Source organism: Ictalurus punctatus, chromosome 22 (genome assembly GCF_001660625.3).
Source record: "Ictalurus punctatus breed USDA103 chromosome 22, Coco_2.0, whole genome shotgun sequence".
Lineage (NCBI taxonomy): Eukaryota > Metazoa > Chordata > Actinopteri > Siluriformes > Ictaluridae > Ictalurus > Ictalurus punctatus.
The window spans coordinates 12,972,830-12,989,628 of NC_030437.2; the positions used below are offsets into that span (position 1 = coordinate 12,972,830).

Sequence of the window (16,799 nt, forward strand, 5' to 3'; positions counted from 1 at the left end):
AGCGTAAGGATCTGAGCGACTTTGGAAAGGTCCAAATTGTGATGCATAGACGACTGGGTCAGCCAAAATGGCAAGTCTTGTGAGATACAGTACAGAAGAGCTACTGTAGCACAAATTGTTGGCTATGATAGAAAGGTGTGAGAAGTCACAATGCATCGAGGCTCGCTGCATGTAGAGATGTGTAGCCCCAGGTGCTTGTAATGTTAAGGCTGATGGTGTCTTTCATCTGGATTTGTACAAATAGTATACCTTTTAAAAAAGATTTAAGGTTGTAAAGCTTTAGTAAGTAAAAGATACATACTGAGATTCAAAGGTTGAAGGTACCACTCCAGTGACAGGAAATGCTACAGTTTAGCCCCTTTTATTTATTTATTTATTTATTTATTTATTTATTTATTTATTTATATGTAATGTCCATCAGTGTCTGAAGATTCCTATAATAACCACTTTCTTTGCAAGAAATTAGCATATAATCATGCTAGGCTTCCATTGAGAAGATGTACATATTGTGGAGAGACCAATTAAAGTGCAAGCACTTCATATATTTGAAGGTGTTAATCTCCAGATTTGTACGCAATAACTATCTCAACCACATGCTGTGATAAAAACATGGTGGCGCAAATGCATATATTTAGGTCATGTACTACTATATTGACACATTTAGGAAGAAGTGTTAAGGCTATGATGATGAAAATTTTTCTTCTCGTTTGTTGTGGGCTAAAGGCTATGCATGTCGGCAGATAAAAGGGGTCTGACACGCTGATGTCATGTCTGCCCTGATTCTGTCATCTCCAGCTGTCCTCGTTTGCCCTGGACTTGCTGTGTATGGTCACAGCTTCCTGTCCTTCTTAACTCATGTTGTATATTGATTGGCTCTTTCCCTGATTGTTTTGACCTGTTGCTTGTTTCTCTTGTGTAGTTTGGGTATTTATGGCTTCTGTGTTTCAGTGTCTCATGTATTTATAAAGTAATTATTGACCACAGTTCTTTGTCACTAGTTTCGTGGTTTTGGGTTTACCTTTTCCTAGTCATTTTCTGTTTCTGGTTTTGATCTATCAGTTGAAAATCTGATTATGATTAATCTCACAACCAGTCTGCCTCCATTTTAACCCCTGCTTATGCTCTTAGTGATCACATCTCATGCATCAGCTTTTCTATTCATTAATGTTTTTTCCCACATTAACATTTCATTAATTTTTGGAGCATTCTTTGGAGCATTTCTCTAATTTGTTTTTGGAGTATTCTTTATATACAATTATTTATATACAATTTCTGTACATTTAAAAATGATCATAATTAATTAATCAGACTGGTCACAGAAATTGACTTGCTGTAGCATTTTGTTGCATGTCCTTTTAGTTGATGACTACATAGACATCAGACCCAGACTCATCAGACAATCTGTTTCCTGTTCAAGGTCTGCTAGGTCTATAATCCAGCCATTTTTACTTCCTCCTGGCTTTAGGAGCTTATCGTCTTAGTTTTGCCTTGAGTAAATGAAAGTCATGCTCAGTTCAGGTCAGGTGATAGACATTTTGGTCAAGCATCCTTTGAGACTTTTAAGACGTTAAGGTGCATCAGAATCGATCTTGCTGTTATTGCAGTTTGCAGATGCCTCAGCTATATGGGTGGTTTGGTTTTTGGAATACGTCTTCCTAATCTGGTGTTATTTGATCTGCAGTTCCCTTAATAGTAATTCACAGTCTGCGCTGTGATTGGGAGTCGGGTCAGAGTTGGGGGAATCAGAATGGATGGCATTTATTAGTTCTCTAATTTTGTGGGAAGCTAGTGAATGAGACGGAGCTTATGAGTTTTATCCCTGTTATGGAACTTGTACCCAGTTGTGAAGTTGTTGAGCTGGAGAACTCATGATTACCAGCTAGTGACTAAGTCATGGTGGGAGGTGTTTGTGTGTTTTTCTGCGTTTTTGTGTTTCAAACTCAGTTGCGAGGCGAGAGTGAGTCATTCGGGACCTGCTTGCCCTCATGTGTATATATTTATTCATCTTGTGCTGAAAATCAAAATACGTTGAACACTGTTCAAACTGAATACTGTTACACTGAAGTTTAATATTATTAATCGGAAGTCGAGTCAAGTCAAGTGGCTTTTATTTCCATTCCTCTATACATCAGAACGAAATGTATTTTCTCCAGGACCATGGTGCAATACAGATCAGTACCCAAGACTACATAAAGTGCACTACACAACAGTGTGAGACAAGTGCAGGAAAATAAATACACAGAACAGAACAATAAATACACAGAACAGAACAATAGATATCTATAGAATTTTCGCTCTAAAGCAGATTATAAATTATACAGATAGCAATTAATAAAGACTGCGAAATAAGCTGCAATGGTAATGATCCAGATTTGGATTTTCACCATAATGTCCCAAGCAAGATATCATTTTTCTCTTGAAATTGATTTATCAAAGGTGCTCCCTGCAGCCAAACTGGAACATGGTCTGAATATATATTACAAAGCAGCCTATGCCCATGGCTTTCCTCTCTTATCCTAAACATGTCAGTTAGACAGAAAGCAGACAAAGCAAAGATTCAATATTTATCCCGTGCAGTACATACAATTAAGTAAAGTGAAGTTTCGCCGGTGATGTATTCTAATGTACTAATATGGAAAAAGATTCAAATCGTCCCTAGTAGTGGCTGTAAATTCTGTGGATCGCTAACCCCTTAAATCTCCAGCTTATTATTCATTTATTCATAAACGCATGTTTTACCTTATCTACTATAAATGATCAAATTACTACAGTACAACTAAGAGGAAAGGTGCTTTGTAGTGTAAGGAAAGTTTGGACCTGCTGACTTGTCCTGGGATTTTAAAGGGTTAAACAATACCTCAAGCAAGGCCTCGTTCAAAGTCTATACTAATTAGCATAATGACATTGAAGATTTTCTTGTCAGCTTTTCTTTTTCTTTTCATCTTCCTAGCTAATCACGTAGTTGCACTGCTGTTATGTAGCAGGTTGATAAGAGGATTGGTGATTGGGGAAATAATGTTTTCCTATCTAGACTTATAGAGGCTAGCAGCTGGCAGAAAAAGGGCATTAATTACCTTTAATTACCTTATCAGTAGCTTGCCAAAGAGTAATTTGATCCTAGTGGAATCCATTTGTAACTCATTTTGAAACAGAATCCTGGTGAAACACCCTTAATTTATACAGTTATAGGGAGTGTGGTGACAGCTTTTCACTAAAACATCTGCTGTGATCTGAAAAGTACCTGGCATGCTAGTGACAAATGCAAGAGTGTTTTTTTTACTTCCTGACAGTAAGTCTAATTTTGTCACTCGAGCTCTGGCGCCACAGTAAAGTCGAAGAGGTCAACTAAATGTAGACCAGCAGCTTGAACGGTTATGTTTAGCGCCTTGTATTTTTGATTTTAGCTCCTCTTAAATGTGTGAAAGCTATGTCTGAAATAAAGGATAAATACACTGACTCAGCATAAATACCGGATGTAATAGGAAACTTTTTTTTTGGTTTATGGAATAGTTGGGTAGACTATGTATGGTATATGAAACCTTTGATTTGTAATTGACGCTTCATTTATTTAAGATGTTCGCAAGAAACTTGTGTAAACAAGTATGTTGTGTGGTAATGCTGAAGGGCTAAGCTTCATTTTTTAAATTTAAACCGTTATGAGGTTTAAAATTTCATTGGAATTTAATATGGGAACATGCTAAATAAGAATTGCATTTACCTTATGATCTTTGAACTCGAAATAACAGCTTATTCGGTTTTTGGTTGGTGTTATAATAATTCTATATCATAATGTCACAAAAAGACCCCCATCCCCCCACCCAAACACACATACACACAGAGTTAGGTCCATAAGTATTTGGACAGTGACTCAGTTTTTGTGGGTTGGCCTCTGTACACCTCCACGGTGGATTTGAAATCCACCAATCAAGAAATGATTGAAGTGTAGTGTTTCAACTTTAATTCAAGAGGTTTAACAAAAATACTGCATTAACCATTTAGGAATTACAGCCATTTTATTTTTACACAGACCTTCCATTTTCACAGTCTCAAAAGTAATTGGACAAAGAAACTGAATGTTCTTAAATGTCTGATGACCTCAACCCAATTCAGCAGGCTTTTCACTTACTGAAGGCAGTAGGGAAGGCAGAAAGACCCACAAACAAGCAGCAGATGAAGACAGCTGCAGTAAAGGCCTGGCAAAGCATCGCAAGGGAGCATACTCAGCATTTCATGATGTCCATGGATTCATATTTCACACATTGAATGCAGAGGATTTGCATCAAAGTATTAAAAATATTCTTAATATTTATGATCATGTTAGTTTGTCCAATTACATTTGAGCCTGTGAAAATGGAGGAACTCCGTAACTAAATGGTTAATGCAATATTTTTGTTAAACCCCTTGAATCGAAGCTTTCATTTCACATTTCATAATCTCAAATTTCAGCCACATCTCGATTGCTTCGTTTCAAGTCCATTGTGATGGTGTACAGAGGCAAAATGACAAAAATTGTGCCTCTGTCCAAATACTTACAGACCTGACTGTATACATACACATTTTATTGTCTGATATGACTCACACAACTCCATTAGCTTTTAGTTACATTGTGTGTTGCACACGCAAAGAACAGCATGACAGGTAGCTGTGTGCACCTCTGTCATAACGGAAACAAGCCATTAAATATTTATTCCCTATGCAGACTTCTCATTCATGTAAGCTGCCAAGCAACATAAAATCAGTGTCAGGAAACAAGCGTGCCAGTTGTCCGAGGCAATGGATATGATGGAGACGGAAGCTGTACGCTGGTGCAGCGTTGCCCTCACTTATTGCAGTTCATATAAAAGCCTGGGAAATGACAAAGGTTTAAGGAACGATGGTACCATTTATTTTATTCAAATTTAGGATTCTGGAGCAACGTGTTGCCAAGAATTCATTCCAGAGTTTGATGAAGATGTAACACCTTTATGACTGTGCTACTCAAAAGGAAATGAAATAAGATGCTAGTGATAGGGGAAAATGATGACAAACTAGATCTACCTCCAGTACTTAACAGGATGTCACATTGATATCAGTAAGCTCAGATTGTAGCTAGCTAGCTAGTAACTTTCAAGAAAATGTTATTAAACAAACCAAGGAATGTGTTCATTTGACGTTTAATATCATCGCAATTACTTCTTTGACCATTTATGTATATAATTATAGGTCAGTTACTGCACAAAGCAATTATTTGGCACATATAATCAGCTGTATTTGTGTTAAGTTAACCAGCCATTAATAAATATTAGGAACATGCCATGAAATATGTCAGGGGGATCAAATGGTAAATTGTCTGCACTTATATAGCACTTTACGCTGGTTCTCATTCACACACACACTCGTACACCTATGGTAACAGAGCTTGCCATCAGGAGCAACTTGGGGTTCAGTGTCTTGCCCAAGGACACTTCGGTATGTGGAGTCATGTGGGCCGGGGATCAAACCACCAACCCTACGATTAGTGGACAACCCGCTCTACCACCTGAGTCACAGCCACCCAAATCAAACCTGAAATCACCTCCAATAGCTACGCCTCTGGTCTGGAGGATGTTATCAGACAACATGAATGTGAAGCCACACGTTTTTCTTTTTTTCTAATCTTATATACTTGTGATGAAAAGCAAACGAATGTCTGTCAGTAGTCCCTTAAGTGCCAGCCACTTGCTACCACTTTACCAAATGCCGTTTTGAGCTTTATTAGCAGTGCAGAATTCCCTAAGGAAATGCATTCTTGTGTTCTGTTTGGGTCGTGTGGCACAGATGGTGTCTCTCTTTCAACTGAGCTTCATGACTGTGTCCCAAACAGCCCAATTTAAACCATGAGACTCAATTTGTTCTGGACAGAGCTCTTGGTATTACCTGTCTTTCAGTGTTCTGCCTTCAAACTGCGCTAAAACACATGTCCACAAGTGTTCGTGTTCTGTTGAAACAAGAATGTTCATCAAAGTAGAGCTAAATGTTAAAATGCCTTCCCAGGTTGGCTGTCATGGATATGTCATGCAAATCTGAAGCAGGAAGGATTTACACTCAGTAAGATTCTGCAGACGATTTCACATATATTTTAATTGGCATATAAATATAAACTGTAAATAGACTTGATTTACTGTCTCTGATTTGGAGTCTCTGGCGCCTTGTTTTTAAGATTAATGTCTCATAACCTGGTGTGTATGAATCATTGAATTGCTGTCACTCTGAAAGTTGACTACAGTAAATTGAGTTTTATTAGTTTGGTACCACTTGCACAGAAAATAAATGCAGTAACAACACAAAATTTGCATCACCCCCTTGCCTGTTTTTATTTTTTTAATCGCCCTGCTAATTTGGTTGCAGTCAGTACTTTGTCCTTATTGTTCTCTAAACTTTCCCGCAATAACTATTCAGACATGCACATTTAATGGCCCTTTTTCAAGCAAAATTTTGCCATTGGACATCTTTTGCCTTTCTGATGTCTACACCGGCAGTGGTACAGATACAATGTAATGAAATGATAAATCTGTCAGACCTCCCACTGGGATGAAGTTCCGCATCATCTTTAGAGCAATGTGAGTGTCAAAGTGTCAAAACGGACCATTTCCTCCACCATCAACTACGACATCATGTTTATATATATATATATATATATATATATATATATATATATAAAATATATATATGTATATTTAACCCCTCGTAGTCCCAGGATGGTCTATAGCTCTAGACTTTCATTCCTCACTCTTGTAACTACAAAGCATTTCCGTGTACTTTTACATGGTTTCACTGTAGATACTGGGTAATTCATTATGGTTGTTAAAGAATATACTTTAGGGTGAATACCTTAATAATAAGCCAGGGATTTCACAAAGGAATCAAACATGATGGAGGCATGCTGTTTTAGGAAAATAATCAACTCCTGGGGTCTTGGTATTACCACACCAAAGTTGTCCGGAAATGTTTTATTCCTTTTATACCCCAGGAATTATCCCACATTTATAATATTGGTGTTAATTAAAGAACAACACATCATACTTTTTACCATTTATTGTTACAGATGATGTTGTGGAACAAGTTAGAAAATCCAATTTAACAGGTTATAGATCACCTATATATGTGTATAACAGTTAATAAGCTGCCTAATAAGGCCTTTATTTTTTATATTTGCCAACTCTGAAACACCAAATCTATTTAATATTTTGTATCTAATGTCTTATATCTTATTTCTAATCATTTATTTCAATTATTTCTAATAATGTTGTTCTTGAGTAAACAATACTGTGTCCCTTTTATGTTAATCATAGAAACATTGGCCGCTGTTGTATAAATAATTTTAAGAGATTGGCGGTTGGCAGTTGGTGGTACATGGCTCCATGAACTGCAATTTCATGCAACAGCAGCATGTTTGGATGCGTATGGAGCCATACCTGAAGGCGTCTGTTTATTATTTTCTCGTTTTTGACTCATTACAGAACAATACATCATGGAAACCAGACGCTTGTCAAGACTGCACCTGCCACAGCGAGGTTGTGATGTGCAAAGCTGCCCAGTGCCAAAATCCTCAGTGTGACTTTCAAAGGGTAAGGCTGATATTATTGCATGACTCAATTATAAAAAATGAAGTGTGTAACGGATGTAAGGATGAGTCGATTGATTGATTGATGGAGCGAAGTGAGTAAGTTGATGGATAGATGGACAGATGGGTGGATGGATGGGTGGGTGGGTGGGTGGGTGGAGGAGACTGTAAGATGTATAAATGAATGGCCCCATTAGCCAGACTGGTGAATGTATAAGTGTCTTTTAAAGAACCGTGCTTCAAGCTCATTACATTCCTCTATTACTTTTGATTAAGTGAGAGACAGATTTATATTCCATTTTTGTTCTTTGCTGCACCGTGCGATCGAGTAAAACTTAGCAAAGTCAACAGTCAATGCTCCTGGCAACTGTTTCAATGCCCTTCATTAAAACTGTCAATAAAACACAACTCATTGTGCTCAGCGAAGCACAGACCTGTATTAAAAACCCGTAATTATCTCTCACTGTCCTTTTTTTAACCTTCCTGAAAGCTGATAGCTTATCATTCAATCTGCGTTCTTCCACATATCCATCAATGTGTCATATCTGGAAGTCAGCGCCTTTACTGGTGCTAATGATATTGTGCTAACATGGCTGTCTGGATGTGTTCCCAGGGTGAGCGTTTGAGAATCCCTGCAAACAGATGCTGCCCGGAGTGTTTGCCACAGTCAGCCGGCTCTTGCCAGCATCAGGGAGCAGTGTATGGGGTAAGTGACACTGCTGTGGATGGGGCCCAGTAAAAGAAGCCAAAGGCTCCCAGTCTAGACTCTTGGTAGATCCTGCCACTTCTTGTAGAGTGCTAAGTGGTCAGTCAATGCACAATTGCTTTCTTGTTCATGTCCCACTCTTGCCTGACAGAACTAGCCTCTTGCTGGTCCTCCTTTGACAAGCTGCTTGCTGTTCTGTTTAACATTCTGACAGTGTCGCTTCCAGCTCGAGTGGCGTTTACTTAGGGAAGCTGGCTGTATTGGCACAGGGGCATAATTCTGTAGCTCATTAACTTGCCCCATGTTCTTACAAACTCTCAAACAGCATAGAACACTTTAGAAAAGTGAAGAATTGATGCATGTGAAGACTTGGAGCTATTACTAGCCAAAGTTACTGACAATTCCATCATGTAGCAAAAGCAAACACCAACTCTCCCACAACCTCATAACCTCTCTCTCTTTCTCGCTGTCTTCTTGTCCAGCATGATAGCCAGTGGAGCGAGTCCAAGTGCTCAGTGTGTACATGTGCTTCTGGGAAAGTGACCTGTGTCCCTCCTGCCTGTCCTCCCCTTAGCTGCGGGAGAGGACAGACTCCTTACGTCCCAGTCGGAGAGTGCTGCCCTAAATGTGCCAGAAATGGAGGTAGGAGGGCAGAATTACTGAAACCTTTCAAAATGACAGTGAAATGACTAATGCTAAACTGTTTCCCATGAAGCTTTTGTGTAGTAGAGGCATTTAAGTATCAGTAATATATGATTAAAGAGGTTTTGTCACTCATTCAAGTGTAAAATTGGGCCTGATCTGGTGAGAAAGGAGCCCAGCACCTTTTGTCTATGTAGAGTTGAGCTCTATATTTGAAGTTCTATAATTTGAAAATAAATTAAAAGAAATTATATTACAATCTTTGTAAAAAATTGTTTTAAACAGTTCAACAAAATTGCACTTACATGGTGTGCTCAATGCAGATTCTAGGTCAGGGGTTCCCAAACTTTTCCAGGGCAAGGCCGCCCAAATGGCATTAACATTTGACAGATGCCCCCCTTTTGCAAGATGTCTTTAAAACACATTAAAAATACAGACTTCTGAATATATCCCCCCCTTTTTTTATTAATAATTACATCTTACATCTTTACCTTACATTACATTAGGAATTGATTGTGTGGTTGTCTGAGAGTGAGAAAGAGAAAACATACTAGTGGGAGGGATGGGCATACCAAATTGTTGAGGCCCCCCGGGCGCCCCCTGGCAACCCCCAAGGGGCCTTGGCCCCCACTTTGAAAACCAGTTCTAGGTAACACCCCAGACTCCACATATTCTAATATTCCATGATCTCACATCCTGCCAAATCATAAGTACCTTTTAAGGCTTTCCTGGTTTTTCATAGTATTCGCTCCATACAGTACTGTATGTAGTGAAAAGTTTTAGGCACCCTATTTTTTTTAGTACAAAAGATTATTTATTTTATGACTTCTACTTTATTGAGTCAGTCTAAAAACATTTTAGATTCCCAAACATTATTTTTCCAGCAAAAAAATTAAATGTTATAGAAAAAATGTTGTACGTCATTAAATAAACTAGCATATTAAGTGGTAAGAGACACTTTTCAGACAAAAAAACACATTGAAGGCTGCTGGGTTTTGCTGCAAAAGTAAGAAGCAAGTGCGACAGTCAAAGTCTCCAGAAGAACCGTGGCTGGTTCTGCAAGATGCTCAATAAAACTTACAGCTCATTTCCTTATAAAACTGCACTAATTGTACATGAGACGACTTATTGAAGGGTCATCACACCAAATATTGCCTTTGTTTCATGTATTACTGTTTACTGATCTATATAGTATTTTCTTAAATGGAGAACTATTTAATTTCAATATTTTTAAGGCATCTTTGCTGTAAAGCGTTTCTTTGCACGTGCCTAAGATTTTTGCACAGAACTGCATATTAGTTATAGATGCCTCAACCATCATAATACAGTTTAATACTATGGAATGCAGTTTAATACAACTTTATTGAAAAAGCATTCATGTAACTCTTGTAAAACATTTTCATTCAGTGAAGACAATTAATCGCTGTATATGTGTGTGTGTGTGTGTGTGTGTATATATATATATATATATATATATATATATATATATATATATATATATATATATATATATACACACACACACACAACCCCAATTCCAAAAAGTTGGGACACTGTGTAAAATGTAAATAAAAGCAGAATGCAATGATTTGCAACACGTCTCAAAAAAGTTGGGACGGGGCAACAAAAGGCTGGAAAAGTAAGTGTTACTAAAAAGAAACAGCTGGGTTTTAATTGGCAACTGGTCAGTAACATGACTGGGTATAAAAGAGTATTTTAGAGAGGCAGAGTCTCTCAGAAGTAAAGATGGGCAGAAGTTCACCAATCTATGAAAAACTGCACCTACAATTTGTGGAAATGCAAATCATTCTGTTTTTATTCATGTTTTATACAGCATCCCAACTTTTTTTTGGAATTGGGGTTGTACTTATGCATTAAAAGCAAAATAATCTCACCTTATTAGCTTAAAAGATTTCCTGTATAATTTATCTTTAACTGAAATTATTATGAAGATGTTTGATGCTGACATTGACGGACAACTTGGTTAGTTGTGATTAACAACCAGTTAATTGTGTCATGAAAGCAGATGGACTGATACAACTGCAGGTTTTGCTTTTTGTTCAGAACAACCAGGTCAAACAAACCAAAAGGGCTAAGCAATAGTCAAAAACGATGAACAAGCTAGAGGTCAGCGATCAGTGGCTTAGCAGTGGTTAAAACGGTGAGAGAAAACCAAGCCATGATCAAAAGGCTGTGTAATGTGTAATGCTATAGTGAGACCTTTTTGAGAGGCATGTTACATGATCTCTTGCTGGGAATCATGGAAATTGGCATTTGTTTGACAGGGATTTGTAGGCTGTAGCTATTTAAGTTGTCTCTTGGATAGAGAAACATATATTTGAAACTTCCAAGCACATTTATTATTCACATTTATACAATCAATCAAATGTAGAGCTCAACATATAATGTATAAATTGAACCATACTCTTAAAACACGACGCCACTTTCCCCCACTTTCTAAATCCCAGTTGAACCCCTGCACTCATGCAGGGCATTTATCACTTCCTCAGAAACAGACGAGTGCAGAAACGTCCCTGTTATCCACTTTCCGAAAGTTTCTGGAATGTGGACATTTCAAGGCACTGTGAGCTTAAGTCCTAATCTAAAAAAATGCTAACAGATTACAATAGATGAAAGCTACTCATTACTATGATTCCATAATGCTAACTATCTCCAGCTATCTCATGTTAATTAGAAAGTAGGTTACTTCACCTCCTGACCACCCTCAGACTTGTTAATTAGATATTACAGAGACATCCAAACCTCAAGGTCTCTAGAGAGACCTGAAAAAACTGGATTTACTGAGAGCTACATTTACAGAGCTATAATCAATAATTAAGGTTACTATGTGTGTAGTCCATAAATACTCCATCTCCATCTTTGCACACCGTGTTTATCAAACTTTTGATCACACTTTTGCTCTTACACAGGAACAAGAGCAAACTTGGGGTTTTTTTTTTATATTGCAACCGTACTATACATCTGTGGGGGCGATTTTTTTATTTATATAATTCATATGCTGTAGCTCAGAGCCTTAGATCCAGCTCCCTCATAGTTGAGCATCTGTTTTGAAGTTTTCTTGATGTACATGTTTTCTCTTCACACAGCTAGAACTGTCTTATCTCTTGCTGTAATCTCTAGAGCAACATTACTGTGTCCTTACCAAACTCCAGGCTCTCAAAACTAGAATGTATTAAATGGAAATGGAACAAAAAAAAAAAAAAAAAACAGACAAAGGAAGTACTCACTTTCACATGTATAGTTACACATGTATATAAACACTAGTGAGTGCCTTTTTCACAGCTTCATGCTCCTGGGAGGGAGAAGAGCACAGGGATGGAGAGGAATGGCGTCCAAGTCCCTGTACGAGGTGTGAATGTAGAAATGGACAAGTGCAGTGCTCTGTCGCAGAGTGCCAACCCATTACATGCAAGCCAGTGAGTACAGAGAGTCAAACAGCTTCATTCAACTTACTGTCCTAATTGGGATGTATTTCAGTTGCATAAACACACTGGCAGTAGTTCTAATTTTTATATACAGTGATGAGAAAAACCGAGTAAATTTTATATAACAAGACGTAAAAGAATACTACTCTGTCCCAACCAGGTCCTAAAAGTAAGTACATCTAACATAAAATATCTGCATAAACATTGCATAAAATGAGTAAGTACCAAAAAAGTCAGGCAGTATTCGTAAATAAGCTTACCCTTGCTTCTACCATAGCAATTCACAAAATAATTTGCAAGCAGGAGCTGCTCATTAAATGCTCTTGACTAGTTACATACTTAACCATTTATACTAATTATATATTATGTGGTGTGGCGACATCTTTAAAAGCAGAACTTTTGGCGGTTGGGTGATCTGAAACATTCAGGTTTGTGTTAACATCATGCCAATGAGAAAAGACATCAGCAATTATCCCAGAGAAACAATTGTTGTTGCTTATCAAGGCCATTTAAAAATAATAATAATAATAAATCATCATTCTACACTGAGAAAGATTATTGGGAAATGGATCACTTTTAAGACTGTTGTCAATCTTCCAAAGAGTGGCGTCCCAGTACATTCACCCCAAGGTCAGAACTTTGATATGAGAAACCACAAAGAACCCAAGAGCCAAATGTGGAGATTTGCTGAATTCAGTTCAAACCTAAAAATGTTAAATGACTCTATTCAGAAAAGACCGAGCAAGTCTGGACATAACTGGTGATCATTTTCTAGAAATGAAACATGGTACATCATCAAAAATGCCCCCATACAAACTATGGTGGTGAAGGGATGGTGTTTTGCAGAACCTACTGTAGGTGCCTTGCAGTCATCAAGTTGAAAATGAACACCTCTTTATATCAATGCATTCTGGAAACATTTATGAAGATAATCTCTTTGACAGCTGAGGCATGGCCAAAACTGGGTCATGCAATAATTACAAACACAGCAACGAAAATAAATATGAATGGCTGAAAAATTACAGTTTCAGACCAGTCCAGACCTAATTCTATCAAGCGCTGGGGTGCAGAATCATACACTCAAACATTAATGAATGAATGCGATGTTGTTACGAGTTGCCAAATTCCACATTATATTTTAATTTATTCATTATTTATTATAAATTGGACTGTTGGAACTGTGTTATCTAATTATGTAATTTTTGGCCCTGGTTAGAAACAGATGAAGTTTTATATCAATATATCAAGTCACAAAATTTTCGCATCACTGTATATGCTATGTCATGCAAAAAAAAATTTAAAATGCAATTATAAACCCCATATGAATCATGTTTGTTTTTGTCTTTTGCAGAACGACAACCTGGTGATCCAGCCAGGACAATGCTGCCCTCAGTGCATCTCAAACCCATGCATAGCTGCTGGAAAAGAGTACAAGGTACACAGATAAATAATAATATTACAGGTCTTGAGAGCAGATCAGAGCCGTGGAGGGAGGCACATTGGTCAATATTCTTTCAAGATGGAGACAGCTTGAAAGAAAATGAGGCATTAATGCAGCACATTAGGTGCAGAGGGTTCTCATCGAGAACACTCTCCTTTCATTCTCTCCCTGTTTTTTCATGCTGTTTTCTCTTTCCCCATTTTCCACTTCTAAGTTTCTGATGTGACTCATCAGGTTTCTATAATGTACACATTGTCATTGGTAAACAATATAAAACATCTGTGGGAAGGACCAATTAAAGAGCGTGGCCATTGAGCCGTGATGTGTCAGGTCAGTCATGATCTACTGAAGAAAATTAGACACGACTGATGAACAAGCACAGTATGGAAAGTTTGTTAATTTCTCAAGTTAATGAATTCTCTATCCCTGAGGACTATTTTCTGCACGATTTGCCTTTTCCTTAATCACCCCTGAACACCTTTAGCTATTTAAAGTGTTGTGAGTCTGTCATGTTGGATATAACACATTACTGTGAATGAGCATTAGGTTCCAACGCTTGATATTGACCAGACCATGGACATTTAGTATATTTGGTATTCGGACAATAATCTGAAAAGTGCCACTTTCTGAATCGTAAAATTTAAGCAATAGGTGGCTGATTAGGAACAGTTGAATTCTGCTAAGCGAGGAGGACTGTGTTTTAAATTACTGTTAGCTTCAAGCCCCTTCAAACCTGAACCCATGTCTTCTCTCCCCAGGATGGTCAACAGTGGCAGAAAAGCAGTTGTACTACCTGCGTATGTCACCGCGGGCAATCACGGTGTCACACAGAAAAATGCGGCCCTCTCCAGTGTGACAAGGTTATTTACAAGCCATTACACCAAATATTTCATACACAATAATAAATCTCCAGTGCAGTCAGCGGCTTGATTTTGCCTCGGAGTACAATAACACGCAGCTGTAACGTATATATTTCTGTTCGAATTGTAATAGAGGTATATGCGATACCATATTTAATTGTGTGTGGTAGTGAGAGGCTGGAATCATTATTAGATTTATAGTTGTGTTTGCCATTTTCCTAAAATCATTTCTTGTGCTGAATTCCTTTTTATGGCTCCAGAGTGGTGCAACAGAAAAGAGTTCACTCTATCTAAAGGAGATCACAAGTTTGAATCCCGATGATGCCACAAGGGAGCAAAATTGGCCGTGCTTTTTATGGTGGGAGGGATGGCGTACTCTTTCTTTGTCTAATCAACGTCTAATAGACTAGCCAATCGTGGACGTCTGTGAGCTCATGTATGAGGAAGAGGGCAGATAGAGCTTATCTCTAAGTGTGTACACAGCATGAGAAGCAGTTTGAAAGAATGTGGCTGGCTTTTGGTGTCTTGAAGGAAGCAGGCATTAGCCTTCACCCTTCCCAGATGGTAGATCAGAAGATATGAAAGCTGTTGATCAAAATGCTAGGGAGCATATTCAGAAACAACGATGCAAATGTTTATACTGATATATATATATATATATATATATATTTTTTTTTTTTATTATTATTTTTTTTTATTATTATTTATACACAAAATGTAGTTATTTATATGTTACAATGAGCCTCTACTAACTGAGACTTCACATATGATCTGTATTGTGTGTGCTGTCAGGGTGAGATGAAGGTGAGGCGGCCTGGACAATGTTGTGAGGAGTGCGTCTCTACCAAAGGCAGCTGCCTATATGAGGGTACAACCCGTTACCATGGTGACATGTGGAACGGTACAGGCTGCGAGTTCTGCGCGTGTCAGCGTGGCCAGGTGTTATGCCAACGTGTCGAGTGTGCCATGCTGGAGTGCCCAGGGGTAGGAGAACCACCATGCTTTTTCTATATTTTAGCTGAATGCATGCCATCAGTATAACATCATGATTGCATGTACTTAGCAGGCTAACTTAAATTTAGCCAACAGCTATTTTAAACATGTTAGGCAAGAATATCTGAATGCAGGCGCTATACAGTATAATGCAGCTCTACTTAAAGGGATTTAGAATTAGTGTAGAAGTTATTTTGGAGAAACATTATTTTGACAAAAAAAGAAATATATATGTGGTTTTCAGAAGTGTTGAACATTTTGAAGTGTGACCTTTAAGGATTCGTACATGCTTTAGCGTGCACTTTTATTATTATGGAATGGCCACTGACGTATGACCACATCAGAAACGGGGAATGAGGTCAGACCTTCCATTAGGATACAGGGTCAGTGCCTGCTGTGCCTTTTGCCATTTCTGGTGGGGGTCCAAGGACTTGAGGAACTACAGGATCCAACTCCACATTTATATAGTGATTTATATAGCAGATATGAGCATTCTTGCATCGGGGCACTCTGCAATACAGCAGTGAAGTGTAGTGTAAATGAGAAGTGTGTGTGATCAGACCAAGACCTGTGTGGACGATTGTGTGAGTGTGATTTATTTACAAGGTAACATAATAAGAACAAATATCTGTGAAACACACCACAAGGGAAGTTGAAGCAATTAAAAAACAAAACTAGAGGAAAGGCAATATATGAAGAATAGATTTTGTTTTTTTAAATTTAATCAGACAAATTAAGAAGTAATTAGTCCTCTACATGAACAGTGATATGCAATAGAGACGTTGACTTCTAGAAAACTGAGTTAAGCTGAAAATTAGATAAGGCAAGACAAGACCAAGCAAAACAAGAACTAGACACACCAAGAACTAGGCGTAACCGGAACTAGACGCAACAGGAACTAGACGCAACCGGAACTAGACGCAACCGGAACTAGACGCAGCAGGAACTAGACGCAACAAGAACTAGACGCAACCGAAACTAGACGCAACCGGAACTAGACGCAACCGGAACTAGACGCAACCAGAACTAGACGCGACCAGGACTAGACACACCAAGCACTAGACGCAACAAGAACTAGGGACTGCTATGAATAGACACTGCTAGAACTGGACACTGCTAGAACTAGACA

At 38.1% G+C, this 16,799-nt stretch overlaps 1 protein-coding gene across 2 annotated transcripts in view; it reads left to right on the plus strand.

Annotated features, from left to right (window-relative positions):
* The window catches only part of fras1 (Fraser extracellular matrix complex subunit 1), a 139,243-nt gene that overhangs the window by 31,983 nt on the left and 90,461 nt on the right, over window positions 1-16,799 (plus strand). For both annotated transcript variants that reach the window (XM_053674449.1, XM_053674450.1), the window contains exons 3-9: window positions 7,479-7,586; window positions 8,196-8,288; window positions 8,771-8,930; window positions 12,234-12,367; window positions 13,728-13,811; window positions 14,576-14,677; window positions 15,470-15,661. In XM_053674449.1, coding sequence (XP_053530424.1) covers window positions 7,479-7,586; window positions 8,196-8,288; window positions 8,771-8,930; window positions 12,234-12,367; window positions 13,728-13,811; window positions 14,576-14,677; window positions 15,470-15,661 — 873 coding nt within the window. The remainder of the gene's footprint in view (window positions 1-7,478; window positions 7,587-8,195; window positions 8,289-8,770; window positions 8,931-12,233; window positions 12,368-13,727; window positions 13,812-14,575; window positions 14,678-15,469; window positions 15,662-16,799) is intronic.